This window comes from Opisthocomus hoazin, chromosome Z, assembly GCF_030867145.1.
Source record: "Opisthocomus hoazin isolate bOpiHoa1 chromosome Z, bOpiHoa1.hap1, whole genome shotgun sequence".
Taxonomy (NCBI): Eukaryota; Metazoa; Chordata; class Aves; order Opisthocomiformes; family Opisthocomidae; genus Opisthocomus; species Opisthocomus hoazin.
This window is the reverse complement of record NC_134454.1, coordinates 88,214,526-88,239,589: the sequence shown is the minus strand read 5'-3', so window position 1 is coordinate 88,239,589 and position 25,064 is coordinate 88,214,526. Positions and strand designations below refer to the sequence as shown.

The 25,064-nt window shown below is 45.9% G+C and overlaps 1 protein-coding gene across 2 annotated transcripts in view; it reads left to right on the top strand.

Annotated features, from left to right (window-relative positions):
• LOC142358911 (unconventional myosin-Vb-like) overlaps positions 1 to 23,464 on the top strand; it is a 165,594-nt gene extending 142,130 nt beyond the window's left edge. The window contains exons 30-40 of one of the 2 annotated variants that reach the window (XM_075411544.1): positions 4,197 to 4,274; positions 7,802 to 8,000; positions 8,750 to 8,843; positions 10,055 to 10,198; positions 11,305 to 11,456; positions 11,797 to 11,886; positions 14,125 to 14,275; positions 15,443 to 15,728; positions 16,867 to 17,041; positions 18,002 to 18,082; positions 18,802 to 23,464. In XM_075411544.1, the coding sequence (XP_075267659.1) occupies positions 4,197 to 4,274; positions 7,802 to 8,000; positions 8,750 to 8,843; positions 10,055 to 10,198; positions 11,305 to 11,456; positions 11,797 to 11,886; positions 14,125 to 14,275; positions 15,443 to 15,728; positions 16,867 to 17,041; positions 18,002 to 18,082; positions 18,802 to 18,954 (1,603 nt within the window). In that variant the 3' untranslated portion in view covers positions 18,955 to 23,464. The remainder of the gene's footprint in view (positions 1 to 4,196; positions 4,275 to 7,801; positions 8,001 to 8,749; positions 8,844 to 10,054; positions 10,199 to 11,304; positions 11,457 to 11,796; positions 11,887 to 14,124; positions 14,276 to 15,442; positions 15,729 to 16,866; positions 17,042 to 18,001; positions 18,083 to 18,801) is intronic. The other variant, XM_075411545.1, reaches the window with a different exon arrangement.
• Positions 23,465 to 25,064: the final 1,600 nt, after the last annotated feature.

The window sequence follows — 25,064 nt, the reverse complement described above, 5'->3', positions numbered from 1 at the left end:
GGAGTCTGGCAATAAAACAGATGAAAACAACTGCTCAGGGAGCATGGATTATTATATTTGTGGATATAAATTAACAGTCCCTCCCCCCAGCACAAATTTGCATTCGTACTTACTCAGCTCCATACCCAAGTGTGTCAGCATGAGAAAGAAAACTGCTTTCTCTTTCTAATCTTGATCAATAAAGATTTGAATGGAAAGCTTTTCTGCTGAGATTGCAATTCTGAAGGGGAATTAATAAGCAAGAGCCACTTTTTTCTCCCACCTGCGCTGCAGGGAGCACTCCTGTTTCCCTTTCCCCTGACACCTCTCATTCTGTTGGCTGTAAATACCCTGCTGTTGGCTGAAGTAACCGAGGCGATGCTCTTCCATCGGTGCAGTCTGATGCGGTAAAGCCATGGTCCACCCATGGGTCACTCCTAGCTTGAAGTCATCATGTCTTAGCTGTTTATACCGGGGATGGAGCATGGCTTTATTTGGGTGGGAGATAGACCTTTTATTCATTCTATGTCTATATAATCCAGAATTTTTGAATACAGCAGCATTAAAACAGGAAAAACTGCCAGGTGCCGCTAACCCTGCCTACGTAGTGGTTCTCTTTCTCCACACTGTTCTCAAGGGAAAGCCCTTTGATGCCATGTCAAGGGGAAGTTTAAATTAGGAGCAGCCCCTTATAAATGCAGCCAACTCAGCTTTTTTCCTTTTTTTTTTTTTCCCCTCCTGACTTTCAGCTGCTAAAGGGAAAAGCTTCAAGTTAGTTTCCAGCTAATTTTCTGCTTCAATAGCTGAATGTAAAGCTAAGCAGGCTCTTTGTTCCCCATTTCAGTTCTTGGGATCTTTCTTTCAAGCTTTTTTGATCTTGATGGAAACGCAGAGCCAACAAAAGACCAGGTGGTGATGTTAGAGATAGTAACCTGGCAGCTCAAAGCAGGTCAGGATTAGCCTTCGAAATTAACTGCTGTGATAACTTCCAAGAAATTTCTGTAGGGTACATGGCTTTTTTTTTTTTCTGGGTAAATCCCACCTGCAGCTGCCAGTGCAAAGTGAAGGGCTGATGCTGGCTTCATGTGGAGGATGCTTTTGTGAGTGGAAGAGGCCATTACAGAATCTCAGAATGGTCGGGGTTGGAAGGGACCTCTGTGGGTCACCCAGTCCAACCGCCTGCCGAAGCAGGGTCACCCAGAGCAGGCTGCACAGCACCGCGTCCAGGCGGGTCTTGAACATCTCCAGAGAAGGAGACTCCACAGCCTCCCTGGGCAGCCTGGGCCAGGGCTCCGTCACCCTCAGAGGGAAGAAGTTCCTCCTCATGTTCAGCTGGAACTTCCTCTGCTTCAGTTTGTACCCGTTGCTCCTTGTCCTGTCACTGGGCACCACTGAGAAGAGTCTGGCCCCATCCTCCTGACACCCACCCCGCAGATATTTAGAGGCATTTAGAAGGTCCCCTGTCAGCCTTCTCTCCTCCAGGCTGAGCAAGCCCAGCTCCCTCAGCCTCTCCTCGTAGGAGAGATGCTCCAGTCTCCTCCTCATCCTCGTAGCCCTCCGCTGGACTCTCTCCAGTAGCTGCTCATCTTTCTTGAAGTGGGGAGCCCAGAACTGGACACAGGACTCCAGATGGGGCCTCACCAGGGCAGAGTAGAGGGGGAGGAGAAGGGTTCTTCGTAAGGGAAGGGTTCATATCTCTCCTTGCTACTCTCCAGTGCATCTTGTCTTATCGCTGCTTCCCACTCCGTCGTATGTCTAATCTGTGGTGTGCGTTTGTCTGCCATTTAATTAAAAAATGTCAGATCTGTGTTTGAAAATGAAATGCCCCTTCCTTATTGAGAGGTGATAATTATCTAAAGATGCTAAAATTAACATCTCTGGGGTTTGGTATACGTGCATCTCCTTTAAGCTGCTCGGAGGAGGGGAAGGAGGCGTTTGGGCAGGAATTTCTCTCCCTTTCCCGAAGGCAGTTTGCCAAATGCAGGTCGCCAGCTGCTGCCCCAGACCCATACCTCCAGGAGAAGGATAAAGGAGAAGTCAGGCGCTGTGAATCATTTCCTTTCAGCCTTACGCAAGAGAAGGATTTACCCAGCATTTTAGGAAATTGATTTAATTAGCGAAAAAGGACCCCGTTGACTTTTAATGTATTGATCAAGATGAACTTCTGGGGGAAGGAGGTCTTAATGATTTCCAAGTCAGTGCCGTGCTGGTGGCCGCGGACTGAACGCTTGTTTCCCAGGACAGTTTTATCTTAGTGTAATGGCACGCCCTCGAGCTGCTTTCCTCATTTACCACAATGTATATGATTAAAAAAGGAAGGAAAGCTATTTTTTAAAGGAGATGATCCAGGAAGGTGCATCTCTCCAAACTGCTGCTCATGCTGTGAGATTTCCCAGGCTACTGACATGTAGTAAATAGCGAGGATCCTTCCTGGGCTGTGTTTTTTGTTGTGTTTTCAGTGCCTAAATACACATTCTGTGAAAATTATCTGAACCAAAAGAATACCTTACTAACAAATTGACCCAAATCAGACCAACAAACCTGCTCCCTGTACCTGCCAGCCTAGAGACCCTTTTGGAAACCTGCTATGTACGAGTAAAAGTAAGACTTTAATCTGAATTTGTACATCTGGCTTTAACGGATGAATTTTCCAAGTGTTAATGCCTGAAATGTTTGCCAGTTTGGAGAACTGCCATGCTCATATGTCCCAGGATGGAAGGGACGTGCCAGCTGTCTGCAGCGGTGAGCCACCCCTCAAGTCCTTGCATGGTAGTGCTGCACCGCCACAGCTCTCACTGCTTTCCTCCTGTGAGACTTTGTTATAAAAAAATTGTACTTTTCCACTTTAATATGCAGAGCTTTCCTTGCCAGGGAATGGCATCTGCTACACCTCTTCTCAAAATAGAAGGCACCTATTGGCTCCATTCTTTTTTTTTGTCCAAAAGCTTAATGATATATTAAGTGATTTTTCTGTTTGTTTATTTTTTATTGTTAATTCCAAAAAGAAAAATTATTTTGAAACTCATGTCGAAGCAAAGTAAAATCTCACTGCAGCAAGTGTTTCTGGTCAAGTTGACCAGCTCCCTTCACTCATTTGTAATGTGTTCAACACCTCATTAAAGAAGATAAATTAGTTTCCTGCCTTTTATAACTTAAAAAAAAACAAACCCAAACCCTACCTGTTAGTAGGCAACTCGTAGTATTAAAATGAGATGAGACTTTTCTGGGCATTTTTCTGCCTGGATGGGTACGGAGGAGATTGGAATCCAAGGGGTGTTTGGACCCCAGATTGCTCTGAGGAAAGACTGATGTGTTTGAATCGATGATTGAGGAGACCCTCGACTGAAGTAAAAGGAGGAGAATGTATTTTAGACCAGTAGAAGTTGTTGCAGAAGGGAGGAAGTGGAGAAACTTGTCTTCAAAATGTCTTATTAGGGAGATGTGCTGGAGGGCAGAAGGTCTGGAAGATGAGTGAGGTGTTCCAAGCTTTCAGTATGCAATAAAATATGGGGTTGGGTTATGTTTGCAGTGTGGGTTGGAAGGGCGTGTGGGCTGTTCCAGCTCACAAATAGTTTATTTTTTGAGGTGGGAAGCAAGGAAGCCTGTTGGGAGCTGCTAGGGTAAAATGAAAAGCACAGTGATCCTTATCTGTGTTCGGGCACCGCTTCCTTATCCCTCGTGCTGACTTTGGGTCCCTCATTTATCCCTCTTGGTCCTTGTTTCTCCTCCCTGATGTTTAAGCATAGGGTTTTGAGGAGGATTTCGGCTAGCTGGTGTGATATGGGCTTGCCAGCTTTTCCTTGCAATCAGATGGGAAACAGAAACAACTCAGGCTCTGACTTCCAGGAGCTGGGCTTTACATCTCGGGAATGATGATAACCTGCCGGGAGGTTGGGTTGGGTGATCTCCAGTGGTCCCTCCTGACCTGGACAATTTTAGGTTGCTATATCGGCTGCGGTGGGTCGGGGAGGAACGGCGACATGTTTCATGGCTGGGGAGGGAGGAGAAACTCCACCAGCCAAGGGTGTCGTACAGGGCACGACCAGGGCACGGTTCTCATTTACCATGGTGGAAAAGGAGATACAATGTCATGAAAGTGTGCTTTAAAAAGAAGAAAAAATAATTAATAAGAGGTCTTCACCTTTTCCCCTTCTATTGCAATTGACCTTTTGTCTTTCTCTGTCCTCCTGTTTCCTTTTTCTGTCCTTTATTTCTAGCAAGACTGAGGACTGGGGGTATCTCAATGAAGATGGAGAGCTCGGCTTGGCTTATCAAGGCTTAAAGCAAGTTGCCAGGTCAAACACTTTCTTTCTTCCCCACCCTTCCTCTCCTCTCTCCCTTTTTTGCTTGCCCTTTTATTTCTTTCTTTTCTTCTGCTGTTGTTGTCTGTAGGACCTGTTGTCCTCCATGGGAGCAGCTGGAGGTGGGATATCCAACTGGAGGAACTGAGACCCTCCTCTAATTTTCAGAGGAGTAGCTGTGATTCTAACTGGGCATTGCTGATGCTGGCCGTTATCACTAATGCCTGAGCTGTGATTCAGTGAGAATTATGTTACGTTAATGAGAAATTGTGCGATAAAGGCTTTGGGAAGCTACAATCTCCAGGAGGCCCTAAAAACGCATTTTAGATGTTTTTTCCCAAAAGGTGCTGAGATACAGAACCTCCCCAAAGTGTTTTCTCCCCTCCTTGGCACATCAGCAGTGGAGTCGTTGTTGCTTGTATTGCCGTGCTGTCTGCTTTGCATGCTCCCCAGGGGTTGTACGCTCCCATCCATGCGTTGTCTACATAAGGAGGAAGGTATGTGGTGGACCCAGTGCCATCCTTCTGCAGCTGTCCTGCTGTGGTGGGCAGATATCCCAGCAGGGACACACGGGACACGACCTGCTGCCTCCGTATCTCCTGCGGATGCCGATGATTCTGTAGTGATCTCTTATCTCCAAGCTAGTGATCGTTTAGAAACACAGATGGAAATTAAAGCAAGGCAGAAGGACTCCAGGATTCTTCTCCTGGTTCAACCTGGTGCTTGGAAGAGCTGATAATGAAGTGTTAATCAGTCTGTGCTCTCCTGCAGGGTGGTTATGAGGAAGATATGAAATGAGCCAATTAAGGACACTATACAGAGGAAAAGTTAGAATAAACTTTTGTATAAAGTAGTCTAAAGTGGTCACATCTAGAGGGATCAGAGTAAAACCAGACGATAACAGGAGAAACACCAGGGAGGATTGCTTTGGTTTTCAAAGCAATGTAGGAACCCAAGTTTGTAGGAGAAGTGTCTCTTTCTGAGGGTGGCTCACGGTTAATCCAAACCCACACAAAGAAATAAAAATGAAAATTATGTACTAAATGCTTATTTCATGGTGGGCCTGTATTTTCCAAGCCTATTAAGAACATAACTCCTGACAACATGATTATGAGGCTGGGTGCATTATTACCCATGTCTCTGTAGCTGGAAAATATCCTCTTCTATCTTTTGCTGGAAAATGGGAGCAGAGATTGGGTTGTTTAGATCTTCTAAAAACAACAACAACCACCCACGAACTGGAGAATGATTAATACTTTTCATCCAGAAATCTTCCATTGAAAGCATGTGTTCTTTGATAGAATCCTTTACAAAAAAAAAATAAAAATGAAACAACCAAAAAACCCACCCCATGCTTAATTGTTCCTGCAGAGAAACAGTTCGCAGGCGTGAATCTCCATGAATTTCCCAGCGGACCCAAATGAGTTGTAGCTTTTTTCCGCACCGGCACAGCTCCGTGTCTGTGCGTGTCCTGGGTAAATGCTGAGCTACCAACACCGGAGCCTTCCTCACCTTTGAGGCTTGCCATTTGAATCTGATACTAGAGGAGCCGAAGCCCCTGAGCCATGTGTGTGACTGTCTGTAGCTCTGCCCAAGGAGAGCACGTCCAGGAGCTACAGCGAGGACACGGGTTTGGCTGTCCATCTGGGTGCTTCCTCCTCTTTGCCACCGTCGCCCTGTGTAGTCTGGAACTAATACTTTGCAGTTTCTGTCTCGATGCACCTTGCTCAGAGTCCTCATCCCTTCTGGAGTCACAGAATCATAGAATGGTTTGGGTTGGAAGGGACCTGAAAGATCATCTGGTCCCAACCACCCTGCCATCAGCAGGGACATCTTCCACCACACCAGGGTGCTCAGAGCTCCATCCAACCTGGCCTTGAACCCTGCCAGGGAGGGGGCAGGCACAGCTTCTCTGGGCAACCTGGGCCAGGGCCTCACCACCCTCATGGGCAAGAATTTCTTCCTAATATCTAATCTAAATCTGCCCTCTTTCAGTGTAGAGCCATTCCCCCTTGTCCTATCACTACACACACTTGTGAAAAGCCCCTCTCCATCCTTCGTGTCGGCCCCTTCAGGCACTGGCAGCTGCTCTAAGGTCACCCCGGAGCCTTCTCTTCTCCAAGCTGAACAGCCCCAACTCCCTCAGCCTGTCCTCGTAGGAGAGGTGCTCCAGTCCTCGGATCATCTTCATGGCCTCCTCTGGCCCCGCTCCAACACATCCATGTCCTTCTTGTGTTCGGAGGGCTCCAGAGCTGGACGCAGGACTCCAGGTGGGGTCTCAGGAGAGCGGAGTAAAGGGGCAGAATCACCTCCCTTGACAAGTCATTTATTTTGGTCTTCTTGAAAGAGCTGGTGTCTACCGAGGAGATTTGCGTTTAGCAGAGTGTAGGGGATACCCTTAAAAAGATCAATTACTGTGTCACTCCCAGGTTTGCCAGCAGCCCCATCAGCATGGGTGCAGACAGTTATCATCTCGGTGATACATCATTCTTCCACTGGATTCAGAAGGCATTCTGGTTTAGCAAATGGCTGGATAGTGCACTAAATAGATGTCTTACCCTTTAGTTTGGCATTTCCCCTCCCGGGGTTGTCCTTGTGCTCAGGGCAGGGCTGGAGGGAGACCTGGTGTAGAGAAAGGTGGATAGGAGAGAGCTGCAGGACAAATTATTAGAGAAAAAGTTGAGTATCCACCTAAAACTGGGAGAAGGGCTGGTTTTGGTGACTTGTCAGCTATGTGTCATGGCATTAGTATTTGCATGGGATGGAGTACAAGGAAACAAGCCTTTTTTTCCCCTGCTGAAGAGTCCTGGTGAAGTTGGCAGCAACAGTGAAAGCAGGAACTGCTCAAGAGGACAGAAAGTTGCCTGGTGCATAGTTTTCTGCAGGTAGTTTAGGAATGAAAATTGAGATATACGTGAATGTACTTCTTTTTACGCGAAGATAAACAGCAGCTCTACAACCAGCTAGAAGGAATGAAGGGTTTCGGCTTCTGTCTTGAAGCTCCCAGCATAGCAAACAAAGCTTGTGGCAGTCCAGCCGAGCGGAGCCACTGCAAGATACACAGTTCGGTTTTCAAGAGCAAGAACCGATGTTTGGAACGGGGTGAACACAAGAAGAAATGCCCTGCAAGCTGAGCTTTTGAAAAACCCGCAGGTGTTGATCTGTGTTGCTTTCTTGATGTGCATTTGCTTTTTGCTAGTGGGAACACTAAAGGAACCCAAATTTGTGATATGGTTGCAGAAAAAAGGGAGCTCTTGGATTTCTCTCCCCCCTTTATGTACAAAAACCCCAAGACTTTTGATCTTGTATCTCAAATTTCAGAAGTATTTACTCTGCAGTATAGCAAATGACAGGCTAATGAGGCAGTAATAGCTGTAGCAGCCCTTTGTGCGTGTCAGTTTTATAGGGAGGTTGCCCAAGAACATATCCCAAGTTGGCTGATTTTGAAGGATCTGAACTCAAACAGTGGTTACTGCTGCGATGCTGAAATCACAGGTTGATGGACGTGGTTCTTTTCTCAGGTTGCTGGAAGCACAGCTCCAGGATCAGAGAAGAGAGCATGAGGAAGAGGTAGAGGCCCTGAAAAACCAGGTGGATGTGATGAAAGAGGAGATGGAGGAACAGCAGCAGGCTTTCCTGCAGACCCTGCAGCTGTCTCCGGAGGCCCAGGTGGAGTTTGGACTTCAGCAAGAAATTACACGTCTCACCAATGAAAATCTGGTAAGAGGCTGTAGTGAAAGCACAGCCTAAGGAAGAGGGGAAAAGAAAGAAATTGAGAGAAAGGAGATGGGAAAGGCGAAGGGGAGGGGAAGGCACTGGGATCTCTCCTACCCCTCGTAAACTCTGCAGCATCCTTCAGCATCTCCCACTGGTGCCTTTGGTAGCGTTGGTGCTTGGCCTTGAGCTGCTGTTCAGTGGCTGTATGGATCCTGTTGACTTCCTAGGTACTTTATTTTTTATTTCTGTTTTTTTATAAGCCTGCCTGCTTTGTGGCACTGCCTGCCAAACAAAATTGCTGAAGTTGCTGAGGACCGCTGTTCTCTTTCATTATGCACAATGACAACACAGTCCTTTCTTTTTACTTGCATTTATCGGGGGGGGGGGGGGGGCAGTTATCACTCTGAAAAGTAACCCTGACTGATCGTAAATTTTCCCTTTCTCGCCTCCTCTATCTAAGTGTGAGGTCTGGAGTGAGCATTGGCCCCTCTGCAGTTCAGGTGAGGGCTGCTTGCTGTGCCCATCAACTCTAGTATCTAAATAGCGTTGGAACTGTTTAAATACGATTATCGGCCAGGAGTAAAAATGCTTTGGGTGGAAGTAACATAGCTCCTCTTCTACCAGGATGCTCACACCATGCAGTAGTGGTGCATAGACCAGGCTGCCCAGCAACTCCAGCCTCAGACTCATCCCAAATGAGTTGTTCTTGGGCTTATTTTTATTTTCAATCCAATGCATCGTCTGTTTTTCAGGATCTCAAAGAATTACTAGAGAAGTTGGAAAAGAATGAAAAGAAGTTAAAGAAGCAGCTGAAGATTTACATGAAGAAGGTCCAAGATTTTGAAGGTGAGTTGGCTGTTGGTAGAGAATCGGGGTGGGGGAGCAGCACGCTGGTTTTGCTTCTTTGGCCAGCCCTGGAGAGCTGCAGGTTTTTCTCTGTTTCCTTCTATTAAAGTAAGACTTTGCTCGTTCTGGCACGCTGAACTAGTGCTGAGCTCATCGTTGGCGTGACCGCAGGGAGACAAAAGTCCACATGAAGTTCCAGGGTCATGCTTAGGAGCCTTTGAGCAAGTGCAGCTGCTCTGGTGTAGCTTTAGCTTGTTAATATGGTTGGACTTGGTAAACTTGGAAGAGTGTCCACGAAGGGCTGGAGGGCAAGTTCTTGCTGGAGGTGTCGGTCTGACGTGTGGTGTACCAGGGTCCAGAGGGTATTTAAGAAACCCATTTTGCTTTCCTTGCTGTCAGTTCTCTGACCCAAGCAGAGATATGGAGAGGACACCAGTGGCTAGCAGGCAGCTGCTCCGATCTGGCAATTTTTGGGGGGGGATTAAAAGCACTTAGGCTTAAAATATTTATGTGTATTCTGCTTGATCAGAAAACACCTCAAGTGGGGCATCTGTGTTGCATAGAAGCAGCTTCCCATTCTCTGGAGATGCTGTGATTAATCACATAACCTTCTTCTCATGAGCTCATTTTTGAAAACTAGGCATGAAGTGAAATTAGGCTGAATAACTGGAGGGTTTCCACGGCTAGCGCAGCTGGTCTCTGTCAGTGTCATCTGCATGCAGCAGGCTGCTCTTTACTGCAGCACTTGCAGGCTGGTCTCTCCTCTTTTATCAAACTTGTATGGAAGCACAGCGCTCAATGGTGTGCCACCATGGTTCTTCAGCTTTACAGCCAGCCAGAAGATGTGATGCTTAGGTATTTTCTTATTATGTGGCCATTTTCCCCCCTCCTCTGTGAAAATAATACAGTAAAAACATTCCCGTAGGGTTACTGCCTTCTAGCCTGTGGTACATTGGAAAATAAAAAATTACTTCATCTTTTCCTCTGTAGGTCCAAATTTTGCACTCTTTCTTTCATTCAGGGTGAGAACTACCGCTGAGCGGTAATTCAGCAGCTGGCTCTTTATATTTTTATAAATCTGTCAGAGGTGATGACATTATTGGAAGCTTGATATATAACTTTTGGACCTGATATCTGCTCTAAAGCCAGTGGAGGACATGACTAGTTCTTGGTCTCCAGGTACCACCCTTCATGCTCTTTTCTCTTCCCAGCACCCCAAGCCGTGGTACCGGCGGAGAGGAGGTGGCACGAGCGTAACATGCAGGTTGCTGTCCAGAGGAAGGAGAAAGATTTTCAGGGCATGTTGGAATATTATAAAGAAGATGAGCCCCTCCTCATACGAAACCTCATTACAGGTGAGGAACTTGCTCTGTTAGTGTGTGGCTGCTTCTCTTGCCTGGGAGATCTCGAGATAGGCAAATACATCTTCTCCAGTTGATCCCTCCTGGGGCAGTATGTTTATGGTGACAGCAGTTCTCATAGGTAAAGCAGCGCAGCACTAAGCAGATAGACCAGCGTAGATATAATCCTTAGGGACAGAGGAAAATGGAAAATGCAAAAAGGAGGCTGCTGGTTTTAGAGCAGGCAGTAACTTGAAGAGCTTGATACACTGTGGTAATAGATGGGGAGGGGGAATAGGAAGGGGTAAACCCCGGGGGTTTTGTGCGGCGATAGAACAAAGGTAGTTTGGTTTATGAGATAAGAACAGATAACGGGTAATAAACATGTGAGCTCTTTTACACTTGAAGGTCTGATCAGAATTGCTTCCAGCATCCCCTCGTTCAATGCTGTTAGAGCAAGTCCTGCTTCCCTGGCTAAGTGTTAGTATTTACCATCACTCTCTAACCATAGCAGAGTCTAGTGGGGATCTAAAAAGTGTTCAAAGAGCGGTGCTAGCCCATTGCTGTGGTCTTTGAAGTTCCCCTAATCAGACAGGCTCTTCCTTTAGAGGCTGCAAATTCCCCCAGCTACCATTAGGATTCAGTATCTTGAGGGACAGAGTGATTTAACTGACTCCTGAGTTCAGAGGGGGGTTTTATAGCCTGTGGGAAGTTTTCCTGAAAGCTTCAGGGAGCTTTTCTAAGGTTATTTGTGTGCTGCTTGGATAGGTTTTTACATGGTGAAGATGATCTAGTGCCACCTGTGCATCCCTAGAGAGTAGTGTCACAGTGTCACAAAGTTCAGTGCAGACTGTGCTGCCCTCCTGAGCCCTGGGACCGTGGCTCTTCTGCTTTGGCCGGCTCCAGCAGGTCCGTCTGTCTGGCAGCCAGACCTCTGGTTCTGTGTCGGCACTGCCAAGAGGAATGCAAGTTGCGGAGCTGAAATCTCATCTTCCCCAGGGCTGGGGGGAGAGAGGGGTTTGCCTGGGTACATTTCTAGGTGTGGTGTTCCCTGCTTCACCTGGCAGTTGGTGAATTTTAAGAGGATTTTTAATAAAAAAACACCAAAACTATCCATATAGATCTCAAGCCCCAGGCAGTGTCTGCTACTGTTCCCTGCCTTCCCGCCTACATCCTCTACATGTGCATCAGACACGCGGATTACATCAACGATGACCAGAAAGTGCACTCCTTGCTCACCTCCACCATCAACGGCATTAAGAAAGTGCTGAAGGTGGGTGTCTGTTTTCTTGTCTTGGGGTTGAGGTGTGGTAAGATGGCTATAATCACGTCAAAGTGCATGATACTCAGCTCTGATAGTGATTTTCAAACCCACTCACTCTTACAGCTTCTTTTTCAGAAGAACAAGGAGAATTATGGTCTTAACAATACAGTTGTTTGCATTTACAGATTAAAAAAAGAATGTTTGCAGGGAACAAATGGCTAATACTGTGCATGTGCAGAGGGAGAGCTTCCTGATCTACGTGGGGAAACTCAAAATCACTTTGTCTTGCTATGCCAGCATCCCTCACCGAAGCAGGGGGGTCTCACATGTTCTAATTCTGCTCCTCCAGAAACACAGCGATGATTTTCAGATGACGTCATTCTGGCTGGCGAATACATGTCGCCTCCTGCACTGTTTGAAGCAGTACAGCGGAGACGCGGTAAGAAACTCGTCGCTGATCTCGAGTATCCTGGCATTCCTCCGGAAAGGGTCTTCAGGTCTCCTGGGTCTGGTGGCTTCCCTGTGGCTACGATTTGGGGTCATCTCGGACTCTCCTCCTTTGTTTATTTGGATATAACACGAGGCAGCTCCTAGAATCATAGAATCATGGAATGGTCTGGGTGGGAAGGGACCTTTGAAGGCCGTCTAGTCCAACCCCCCTGCCATAAGCAGGGACATCTTCAACTGGATCAGGTTGCTCAGAGCCCCGTCCAACGTGGCCTGGAATGTTTCCAGGGATGGGGCATCGACCACCTCTCTGGGCAACCTCTGCCAGGGTTTCACCACCTTCAGTGTAAAAAATTTCTTCCTTATATCCAGTCTGAACTAGACCAGAGTTTCATGGGGCGTTGCACCCAGACAAGACATTTGCGAGCTGAAACCAGGACCCTTACAACACAACATGCAATAGAATTTTTTTAATTTCATAGGCAACCATGCACTCTGATTTGCCTGAGCAGGGGGTTTCCAGTTTTGGAGGCTGTTCCGCTTCCCCTGGTTTTAGTAGGTCCCACAGCTTTGCCTTAACCAAGGTTTTTAGGCAAAGGAGAGCTGTTCCAAATCTTGCAATTTTATTCTCAATGTTTCTACTGATTTCTTTTTTTCCCTGTTCTGTTCAACTAGTTCAAAATAACCATACTTTGAGAGAGCAAAAATGCATAATCATAACGTAAGATTTGGGAAGGAAATCCTCTCATTTCTTGCCACCTCAGTAATATTTCGTAAGTTGAAATAAGTTTTATTATAGCTGGTCCCTTCCAACGAAATCAGATCATCAGTCCTCTCAGTAGATTACACGCTGCCATCCTTATGGCCATATGTGCTGGGTATTAAAACTTTCAAAATGATGCCCTTTCTCATTTAGTCGTGATTCGTGTGAGACATATTGAGCAGTCAAGCTTTAAGAACAAATAAAAAAGTTTTCCTGGAAGCAAATTAACTGTTCAGGGCATTCACAAGGTAATGACTGGTGTGTAAAACCTCAGTGCTAGACTTCCAGGATTTCTATTAAAAAGGAAACTAATGTAGATAATACTTGTAGTTACGCTCCTGTTTGCCCTCTTCTGTCTGGATAACAGCATTACATTTAAAGAAAATCCTCCCCAGAAAACCAGCAGGATAAAGACAAAACAAAACAAAACAAAAAAACAACAAAAACCCCTGAAATTTCACCTTCTTTGCCGTGATTTACTGTGTTAAATGAACCAGCTGTTTGCAAATTCATCTGAGAAGCGTGCGTAAAAACAGAGGGGAAAAAAATCATTCTGAGCAGTTTCTGAAATCCTGTTATCTTTAGTTTGTCATCGAACCTGTTTTTAAGAAAACAGGTTTAGAAGAGAATCCTGAACTCCAGGCAAGCTTGCAGTGCAAAAAGCCCAATGCTTTTTCAGTAGGAAAAATGAGAAATTCTGAAGCCACCTCAAATTGTACGTTGTATGTTTGCATTTTGCTAGTCAGCAAACAGTAAGAAAAGTCGCATGGTTCTCATTTTGCCACCAAATGGAGAAGATCATATGAACAGGCGATTAAAGCGTTGGTGTTAATTACAAAATTAAGTTAGATCACAGATATTTCTGCCAGCAAAACTGGCGTTACTGTCTGAGCCCAGAACTCAGCGCTACAGCATCCATTTGGAGGATCAGAGATCTTTTGCCACTTCAGCAAGAGGCAGGGGATAAATTCAACAACTTGGAGAGATTTCTGAACTTCAGAGCAGTTTAAAATGTTGTAAAAAATGTAGTGTGTGGTTATTGTATCTTTTTTTCGTTTTCTAATATTTTAGTGTCACAATGTTTGATTTCCTGTAAATAATTGCAACTCGCAGGGATAAATAAAATAAGTTTCTTAGGGACTGAAATGTCATTTTCTAGTTCTCATACATATATATATGTATTGCAATTACTATAAATGTTGCTCCTTCCTAAAGCTAAAATGAAAAACTTATTAATGATGCTTTTCTTCTAAAAGCAGGCCGCTAGTAAGAATTTATGAACAAAGGGCTGAGTAAATCAAAGATTTACGAGTCTTGATCTTTTCTAGAATAGAGTTAAAATGTGCTTTAGTAACATATATAGATATATTGTACTCTAAAGTGGTTTTTTTTAAAAAAACAGTGATTTTACTGGCCTATAAATAGGTGGAATAATGAAACCAGGTGTTCTAATCTGCTCCTGTTCAGGGTTTCATGACACAAAACACGCCCAAGCAGAACGAGCACTGCCTGAAGAACTTTGACCTGACCGAGTACCGCCAGGTGCTGAGCCACCTCTCCATCCAGATCTACCAGCAGCTCATTAAGACAGCGGAGGGCGTACTCCAACCCATGATTGGTATGGTCACAGAACGTTAGCTTTTAGGAAGATTTTTTTTCTTTATTCTGTAATTATCTACTCCTGAGTGTTTTCCAGACCTTTGTACAGTGCTAGCATGACTTCTCCCCCAAGGAAAAGCCTGCGGTTGGCAGAGGGGCATAGGTTACAAAAAAAGCCTTGCTTTGGAGCAGGTCCTCGTGTTAGCAGTGACCTGGAGTTAGGGAGGCAGACCTGGAGGAGTTTTTCTTTTCCCTCATGACAGAAACTAGTAGAGATCAGGTTTTTTTTCCCCCGTGATAGAAGATACGTCCTTCCTTTCCACTGGGGAGGTAGTGACAGAAGTGGTGCCAGCAGGTCCGTAGGAACAGCATTCCCCTCCAGCTCAGGTGCATGATTAAGTTTGTTATGGGTGGAAATGCGCGTTACGAGAAAGGAGGGAATTGGGAAGAGAAAGAAGAGACGAATACAGACCTTGTTTTGCAAGAGTGAGTTGGTATGAGAAGAGTTACCTCCTCAGCTAAATCTGTCGTCCTCCTTGCTCAGCTAATTAAGGGGCTCTTCTCAGTGCTTTATATTTTCTAGCTGCTGGTATTTTCCTTGAGCTCACAGCCTGGACTTTTCTGTATCCAGGACTCTTTCCCTTTGCCCTCGAACCGTCATTGCACAAATTCTGGCTGTATCCGACCAGCATCACCTCCTACCATTGCTGCATGTGCCTCCTGCTCCTTGCAGAAAGTTGTCCTGTTCCTCTGTCCATTAGTCAGGCTGTAAGAATTTCATTGCTTTTAATCTGTCTTCATTTCTCCCAATCCTTTGTGCCAATTAATCACTGTAACTGCAGAATTTAAGACTCTGTGGTGGGTATAGAAGGAGAGTTGATTACAGGACAAACAGAGGTGTTACCAGTTCTGCAGCATGGTGAGTGATTTCTCTGTAGTAATGCCAAGTGGAAAAAAAGAAGTGTGATCTGACAGATATTCTGTATGCTTCAGCTACTTAATATTGTTGCAATAAACTAGAAATTCATGGATCTGTCGTCCTTTCAGGCTCCTCAGCGTCCATTGTGTTGCCTCTACTTTGACACTGCTGCATGTTTATGACTGCCCATGAAGGAAGGTTTCTTACCTCCAGTGACTAACAGGTGGATGCAGGCTTTTTTAGCTCTTTTTTTCCCCCCTTTTTCAGTGTCTGCGGTGCTGGAAAATGAGAGTATCCAGGGGCTTTCTGGTGTCAAACCGATGGGCTACAGGAATCGCTCCTCCAGCATGGCAGATGGTGACAGCTCCTACAGCTTGGATGCGATCATTCGCCAGCTGAACACGTTCCACAGCATCATGTGTGACCAGGGCCTGGACCCAGAGATCATCCAGCAGGTCTTCAAGCAGCTCTTCTACATGATCAACGCGGTCGCCCTCAACAACCTCCTGCTGAGGAAGGATGTCTGCTCCTGGAGCACGGGCATGCAGCTCAGGTGGGACTCGGGCCTGGGACGGGGTTCCACCTGCTTTAAGGAAATTTTCTTAATTTTATAAGGTGGTGGAAAATAGGAAAATAAAATGCAATGGTGTAAGTAAGGGGAGCAACTGGATTCAGCAGGAGACCGGTGCCGTGGCAGTTAAATCTAGCCCCCTTTGTGTAATGCCTGTGCAATGCAGTTTGCTGTGCCGCTTGTGAATTAAGTGCATGTCACAGTAATTAGCTCTGGGATGGGCTTCTCCCAGTCTTGCCTCACCACATCTGAGTGGGAAAGCTGCACAGCCTGAAGACTACACCAGGTGATGGAGAATGGATTGCCCATTGGGATGGAGAAGTCTCCATGGTTCCTTCCCGCTGCTGCGTCCGCTGGTTTTAACGCAACAAGTGTTGCGGTGTCGAGGGCTCCGATTCTGCGAACAGATCTCCAAGGAAAACCCCTGTTGCTGTGTGCGGTGCCTCTGGCCTCTCGTGGGCTGCAGGCAAGCGGCAGCACGGGCGTGTGCCGGGCTGGGGGCAGGGGCCCGGGTGCCTCATCGCTGTCGTGGAGATCCTTGTAATAAGGATTGAAAGGTGAAAGGACAGCTGCTGCAAACTTGCCAGAAAGGGGGCACGAATATTTGTCAGCCCTGGCGTCATTCTATCAACTTACTTCTCGGTGTAGATGATTAAACCTTCCTTTTGCTACCCTCTCCCCTTCCCACGGTGGATCTTTTGCACATTCCCCTTGAGTCTGGGAGAGGGCACAGGCAAAGGCACTTTTTTGTGTAGATCTTTTCAAAGGTGCTTGGGTACCTGTGGGATTTTGTTAGCATTTAAAAGCTTGTCAAAAGCTTAATTGTAACTGACTTTTGAAACCTGAACGTAGCTGAATGCTGTAGAAAAGCACATCCCTAGTGCTGTTCAGCTGTCAAATGGCTCATCTGTTTCTGAGGTATACAGAGTATACATTTTGCTTTGAATTGTGGAGTATTAAGCTTTGTTCTGGTTGTCTCTTGCCGTGCGTATCAGAAATAGGCATCAAGAAAGCCACGTATGCTAGCACTGCAACATACCTTGAGTCTCACAGAGGATTTCAGAGATGCTACATCATGTCTTGGCTTTTGGCTCACGTCTTGCCTCGGTCTCTTACCCAGGTTTAACATAAGCCAGCTGGAGGAGTGGCTGCGTGGGAAGAATCTGCAGCAGAGCGGAGCGGCCCAAACTTTGGAGCCCTTGATTCAGGCAGCACAGCTTCTGCAGCTGAAAAAGAAAACCTCGGAAGATGCTGAGGCCATCTGCTCCTTGTGCACATCGCTCACGACCCAGCAGGTAGGGAGCAGGGCACAGATTTACACCAGAGGGTTTTTTATATATATGTATTTTTTTTTTTATTTTTTTTTTTTTACTGCCCAGGCTTGGCGTGCCATTCCAACCATGGGGACAACTTGTCCTTTTCAGGACTGACACTTGGTGTTGACCCTTGTCAGAGGTGGTTGTCGCGGCAGCTCCTCTCTTACAGTGCTGCTGACAGGGCTCGAGCTCCAGCAGAAATGTTCAAAGATGAAACCCAGCCCTGAGGAGTTCATGGAATAAATCAGACACTTGGGGATTTTAAACCCACCTGTTGTCTTTTGCCAGGGTCTAACCTGGCTACGTCTGCCCGGTAATGACTCATGTTTGGGGCAGGAGGTTGAGAATTGCCCACTTACTGTCTAGATCCAACCTTCAACTTTGTGACTCACCTCCTGAAGGATACAAACTCACGTTCCTTGCTGCTGGATTGCCTGGCCTTTATTTGATAATGTCGTAGGAAGGGAGAAGGGAGAGGTATGAGCTGATCTCTGGTGGTTCTTGGAGATCCTGTCTCCTGTGTCTCCATCTCCCCATCTTGAACGTGGGTTCTTGAGAAAAGCTGAGGGGTGCCAGGGGAGAAGCAGGAGTGAGGGAGCATCAGGAGAAGCGTTGTGGAGGTGACATCAGAAGTACTGGGAGGTGGCCACCTATTCTGAACCTTCCCACGTCACCATGTGCCAGCCGGCTGAAGTCCCTGTATAACTGTTCACTTCTACTCCCAATTTACAAACGTTGCCGTAAGAAGTGACTTGCAGAGGTCCACAGATGCTTACCAGGCAAAGGAACACCAGGATGATACCTGAGCTACTTCTGCTTCTCAGTGGTGTCGTGGGAGACTTGTTACGGCCACATCAGGACAGAACATTAGTGGTGCTTTGCATTCTGGCAGAGTTTGGCTTCTGATGACTGTCTGTCATCCTATTTTGTTTTCAACAGATTGTAAAGATACTTAATCTCTACACTCCTGTGAATGAGTTTGAAGAACGTGTGACAGTTGCTTTCATCCGAGACGTACAGGTAAAGGAAAGGGCTGTAAAGTGGAGGGGGTAGTAACGATTTAATACAGATGTCGTCAGCACAGACTCGGGCATTTTGTAACAGGCGTGCTGCTGCACGTTGCCCTGAATTTAGTGCTCTGTGTGTGCAGACGCTCCCTTGCAACATACAGCTGCAGGGATAACCAGGCTGTTAATTACACAGAGCAGTAAGCAGCACGACTCAGAAGTAAGGCTGTAGGAGTCAGCGAAGGATCGGTGAAATGGAGTTACTTCTGAGATACAAGGCAGAAATTGGCAGCTAAAGGAAGCATAAATAAATGAAAGGCAAACATCTCTTGATGCTCGCAAGGAGAGGCAGGAAATGAAGATAGAAATGTGCTTAACTACTTTTAGAACACATCTCCATCGCTGAGCGGCTGAATGAAAAGCGATCCGCTGGTATCACGCGGTGCTGCTTTTGCTGTGCAAGGGGGTCATGTTGTTTCCAAGTCTTGTGTCTTGCCTTGTGGTCATGTAGAAAACGTATCCAGGTTCTTTGGAGCACTGCTTCCTGTAGTCGGTGTAGAAGCTCCTGTAAATATTTGCTCAGAGGAAGGCTGCTGCGATAGAGAACGAAACAGTTCTGGGTTTTGCAATATCTCTAAAATTGTGTACATTCTCAAATCTTTAACGTTAAGCGTGACAAATGCAAAGAAAAGGCCTTAACTGATACTAAATTTGTTCTTCCACACCTCACAGACGCACTTGCAAGAGCGAAATGACCCTCCGCAGCTGCTGTTAGACTTCAAGCACATGTTCCCAGTTTTGTTTCCGTTCAACCCATCCTCCATAACCATGGACTCGATTCACATCCCTGCTTCTCTCAACTTGGAGTTTCTCAATAAAGTCTGAAGAAAGTATGATTAAGCCCACCTCTGCTACCCAGAGACCTGCAGCAAAGAAAGAAAAATCACAAAAGCAATTTAAGGACCTCTTTAAACACGAACCAAACAGGTTTATGGAAGAGCCAGTGCAGTGTAATAAAGGGATGCCAAACTTGTATAGTAAAAAAGGGACTGATCTGAATGTGATTTTTTTTTTTGGTAATTTGCAGCTCAGAATAAGGATACTTGAAGTGTAGATTTACTTTTTACCGCTTGATTTTATGTTGACAGAGCTCAAAGCCCATAATCATCTCCAAAAGCCACTAACGAAAACAGAATGGTGACTGGATGACAGCTTACTTTGATCTTCATAGGTGTCTATGAAGAAATGGCAGTTAAAACCAAAATCTGAGACACTTACGCTGCTTGAAGACATGTGTTTTGTGTAATAGCCAGGTGGGTTTGTACATATTAATAACAGGACGTGCAATTCTGCCTCTTGCGTCACGACGGCGAGTTGAGAAAGGGAATTGCAGAAGGTGCAGGTACATACTTATCACGTCGGGTGGGGTAAAGGGCTTGGACGCTGCTGATTTTGGCTGACGTGGAATTTGTCACAGAGTCTGTGTTTGAGAAATGCTGTTGCTCCTCCTAACTACATCCAGTGCATCTGCTGCATTGCGAATTCAGATAAATTGGCAGTTTGGCTTTTCTTCCATTATCGAATTTACATTAGTGACTTGCAAAGGTTTTGTCCTAGGGAAATAATCTCGAGACAAGGGATTGCCTTAGGCCTCCTGCTTCTAGTGTAGGTGAGCGTCATCCCGATCCCTGCTGTTGGCTTTCCCTGTGCTTTTAGAAGTCAAAAACTTGTATCCAGTGGCTGTCAAGCTTCTTGGACCTCTGACGTGGCCTGTGTCGGGATCTCACGCATAGGTGGGACACGCTTAGGCAGCCCAGTTTAATATTTGGTTCTCTGGTCCTACTGATGTTCGGTGGGGTAGTCCTAGCCATAGCAGTCAGTGGAAGAATTCTAACCAGTTCAATAGCCATCTGCAATTTTAGCAGTCGTGCAAATACAGGGCTTTGGTAAATAAAGAATACTAAAAAAAAAAAAAAAAAAAAAAAGGTTTAAAACAGAAGGGAATGGATAAGCAATGAAAACACAAAAATGTCAGATAGTGTGTTAGTAACATAAGCCATTTCTTTGAAGAGTGAACACAAACTCTTTGTCTACAACAACCTTAAACAAATAACTGCAATCAATTCAAATTCTGCTAGTTTTTGGTGTTTTTTTTTACTGAACTCATAAATTCAAACAAACCAACCCTCTGACCTCAGGAGGCAGGCGTGGAAAGGGGCCAGCTGTTCACAAAAGCAGTCGCTGACTTTTCTCAGCGCTTACCACGACACGTTTCTCCTTGCTGAGAGAGAGAAAAGGGGGGTGTCCCGATGGTGCGTGACGATCCTGATGGCGATCAGTCCGCAGACTGTTCCGAGGGGCGATGCTTCTGCCGCAGCTCTACGTGCCAAAACGCGGCCAGGGCGTTTGGCAGCGGCGAAAGCCCCGCTTACCCCGGCACCGTGAGCCTTTTGCCCTTTCCGCTTCCGTAACGGTCTTGTCTGAGCAGACCTTCACTCACCTGCGTTTGCAGTTCCTGAAGTCTCAGCAATTCCACGATGATTAAGAGCTTTCGGGGGGGAAAAAAACCTCGCTGCAGCTGACTGCTTTGAGTTGGTGTAAATCCGATGCGAACAGCAACGTTACGGCCAGGTAAGCTGCCTGCTCAGGGGATTAACTGGAACGTGAAGCCTCTCAGAGAAACACTACATCCAGCCATGCTGGAGTCACCTTTTTAGGTAAGGAGTGTGTTTTGGTTTGACCATCGTGTATATAATCTATGTATATACAAACTGTAATAGGCCTGTATGTACTATATATGTATATTACTATCCAAAAAGCACATTTTTAAAGAAAAAGTGGAGTGCTGTGAAGAATGACATTGGTCTGTGTCGGTGGGTGAATACCTGGTCTCAGATGGGTGGTGGTTTAGTGCGGCTGGCGCCAGGGAAGGACAGGCTTACGGCCATTCCCTAGGGAGGAGTTTAGCTTTTCCCCTATCCATCACCCAGCTAATTCCAGAAGAAAATTGGTTGCTTGTATGGTACCAGCACTACCTCCAAACGACAGTCCTTGAGCACTTGCATCTGCTGCGTTTACTCAGTAGTGCCTTCATCTCCCCTTCAGGTACCACAAGGAGAACGCCACCGTTTTGCTGCCTGTGCCCAGCAAGCCCACGCTCTGCTGTCACATCTACAATATTCTTATTTATTTGTACCTGCCTCTTCTCACGTTTTGCAAATGAACGTTTTTGCAGTGCTCTGAATTTAATTTTTTTTAATTGTATCTTTATCCCTTTTTCCCACACCACAGTAGTTGTCATGGTTTAAAAATGAAAAAATAAAGCAGAATTTGGTCTTTCTGTAAGGCGTTTTGAACATAGAGCTGTTTCTGAGAGCTGATCTTAGGCCAGCGGTTTCCTCTCGGGCTCTTTGGGTCTCTACCTCTCTCTGATGTAAATTATTGAGAGTACAACTCCCAACAAACTGGGTGAACTAATGCTTAGCATTTAGACTAAATGACAGGTTGCCGCAGAACCCTCTTCCGCAACGATTTTGTTGCTGATCAGAATTACAAAATGGGGATAATGGTCTTTCGCTGGCATTTTCAGGATCATAATTTATACGTACAACAAAGAGGCTTTCTTAAAAACTCCTGGTACGTGTAGATGGGACCTGGGATTTGATGTCTTGATCCGTGATGATGTAGTTTATCCATTAACATCCATCTCGAGGAGGACTCGGTATGACGTATCTTTAATATATGTTATTTTTTCTGTTAGCAGTTTTAAAACTTTGTTTTTAAATGTTAATTTTGTTCAATTGCTATGTTCAAGCATGCCTGCCTTTCCTCAGATTGGCACTTCTTTATTTAGAGAGCAAATCTAACACAAAGCATGGCTTTGAGAAAGTTGGCTGTTGTCCAGTTCTGTCTTTATTTTTAAATATTGATTATGAAGTTGAGCATTTTCCCACTGTGTGCCTTTAGCTGTTACTAAGGTAACTGACTTCTCAACCGCCGTTTCTCCGAAACGAGTGTTACAATGTGGGAATATTTTTATTGTTCTGTCGTTAAAAAAAAAGTTTTCTGTGGATTTTAAGTCTGCTTTTAAATTCTGACTCTGAGGAGCTCTGCAAAACCACTTTGAAGTTCCTAGGATAGACGCAATATTGACCCATACTGAGTTACTGAGTTTTGCATGTACAGTGTATCTTAGAAAAGCACTATTGGGAATTGAAACCAAACAAATAATAAGAAAAAATAATAAAAAATAATAAGAAAAAAGAACACCCCCCCCAACCCAAATCACACAAACCACCGCCACCACGCAAGCACCGCTTCAAAAGCCAGTCTGACCTACGAAAAGCATCCCGAGTGATGCACACGCTTCATTTCCAGCAACACCTCGCTTCGCTTTATTGGTTTTCTTCTTTTATTGGCACTTTATAGGTGAGGTTGCTTATCTTTCAGCTGCTAAAGCTGTTGTAGTTGCCTGGAGAAAAGAGCGGTAGACCTCAAGGCTGAATTTATGCACCATAAACATTTTTTTTGCTCATGCAGCTTCTTCCGCTGTAGCTTCAAGGACTTCTTTGAGTGAAACGCTAACAAAATGTGGGCGTTGCGGCGTTTGCGCACCCATAGTGGCTGCCGTTGCTGATACTGCAGCTTTGAAACCCCGAAATCACAGCGCTCCCTGAAGTCCTGCGAGATACGTGTGACAGATGCACAAGAAACAGGTTGTTTCTCTCGATTTTTCAGCATTAAATGAACCAAGCTGTGCAAACTTACTCTTTCAGGCCAGATTTAACTGAAAAATTGGCATTTTGCCATTGCATATATAAATATAAACTAATTAAAATGAATTTGCATGGACTGCCATGAGCCTTTTTCTTCCAACTTCATTGATCCACATATATTACAGTCATAAATTGATTTATTTCCCCCCCAAAAATGAAGTTCTAGGAATGCAGATGAAAGTAAAAGAATCCAGAGAAGATATTCCCCAATGAATATACCATTTATTTCAAAATGTAAATGCCAGTGGACAGAAACTTTCAAATTAAGTTGAAATTAGACGAAAAATTCTAAAAAAAAATGTGCTGCTCCAGTGTGATGTCTATTTTTTGTTTGTTTGGGGGTTTTTGGGGGGTTGTGAAGCCTCCTTACCTCACCAAGCAGAAGGCAGAGCTGCTCTCAAAGAAGCTGGGTGATACAGAAGAGTGAACACTATAGATGAAATACTACTGCTTATAAAATATTTTTCCGTTTTGAACAAATCTGTAAACTACGCCTTTGTTTATAGGAAAATGCTTGTAACAGTCACTGTAATATTCAGCTGTGGATAAAAAGAAATTTGTGAAATAAACACTTTTGAAGAAATGGTGACTTCTGGTCAAAAATGGGGACGTAAAAGATCCACCTTTCAATATTTACTTCTACTTGCTGGAAATGTTTCTATTTTAGAATTAGGAAGTACTTTACAAATACCACCAGTCTGAAAGCTTTTTCCCTAGGACTTTGAAAGGTTTGGAACTTACAACTTCATTTCAGAGGTGCTTAAATATTGTGAGCGAATTGGAAACCAATTGAGCGTGGAATCTTAGGGCCTTGAAGGCCGTTGCAAACGGATGGAGAAGAGGGGCTGCAGTGCCAGCCCTCGTGTGTGTGCTTACACGAGAGATGGGTCAATGGCAGCGAGAGAAAACACAGTAAAACCCTCTGCTTTTTTTAAAGGTGCACTCACTCGTCTCTAGAGTTGTGAAATTATTGGAGTTAGGTAGGGGAAGCAGTTGAAAGATCTTTTTTTGATTAGAAGTGGGATTGTTCACAGGAAGAACCAAACTTGCAAAACTCCAGTTGCGTCAGTGCTGATGGCCGTGCTGATCCCCCCTCTCCCGCGCGGCGTGGGGCCACTGGAGGCTTCCCAGGGGGAAGGGGGGCTTGGAACCAGGCGCTCTACAAAGCCCCTTCTGACCCAAACCATCCTGATGTGCGGAAACAAACTCCACAACTCGGGGAGAGTTATAAAGCAGGTACGTTTCTTATGGCACCGGGTGCGAGGGGGATCGCTCCTCCTAACTTGCGCACCAAGTCATAAAGCCTGCGCCTACTTATTACAAAATTTATCTGAGTAGGCGGGATTATTATAATTATTTCTGAGGATTCATTATCATACTCTGTCCCTCTTTAGTGCCTGCACAGTGTCGTCTGTGAGGGTCTTCTGGATGAAGGCTCGTCGTCCTCCTCGCAAAGGCTCGTAGTCTTCCTCGCTGGATGCTTTTTACCTTTGGCTCAAAATTTCTGTTCTGTGGCCGAGCCCCAAACCGCAGAACCAGTTTCAGCTGGAGGGATGCTTCTTAGAGACAACCAATTTCTGGTTATCAGTCCTTCTCTGTCCCTGTTTCCCTACCTCTATCTTGTAGCAGTCTCTGTGATTTACGTCTGAGCTCCCTGAAGTCCTTGTCAGCAAACCCTCTGGCAGTGGTTAATCATCGAATGGTTTGGGTTGGAAGGGACCTTGAACATCATCAGGTTCCAACCCCCCTGCCATCAGCAGGGACATCTTAACCCTTGCCTCGACACGGTGGCAAAGCTGTATCACAAAATAAAGCTAAAACTATAGCAAAACAACGAACTAAATGCCCACTAACCACCTCAATCCTAGAGAAGGGTTTTTCACCCACCAGCCCCTTTGTGAGCGGGGTTGTTGCGGCCGCCCTACGCGGAGGCCGCAGGGGACGGGGAGAAGACCAGGGCCCGAGTCCTGCTCTGCCCCATCCCAGCCCAAAAGGCTGCAGCTTGGAAATCGGGGCGGGGCTGGGCCCGCGAACCCCCATTACCACCCGCGGGGAGGCGGCTTCGCGGAGCTGCCCCCGGGGCCGGCCCTGCCCGCCGCCCCGGGCCCTGAGGCACCCTCCCCCTTACCAGCTCCCTCAGCGGCCCCGCGGAACCCGGCGTGCGGGGCGGCGGCTCCTCACGCAGCGCGGCCCTTCCTCCGGGGCCCGCCCGCGCCGCGC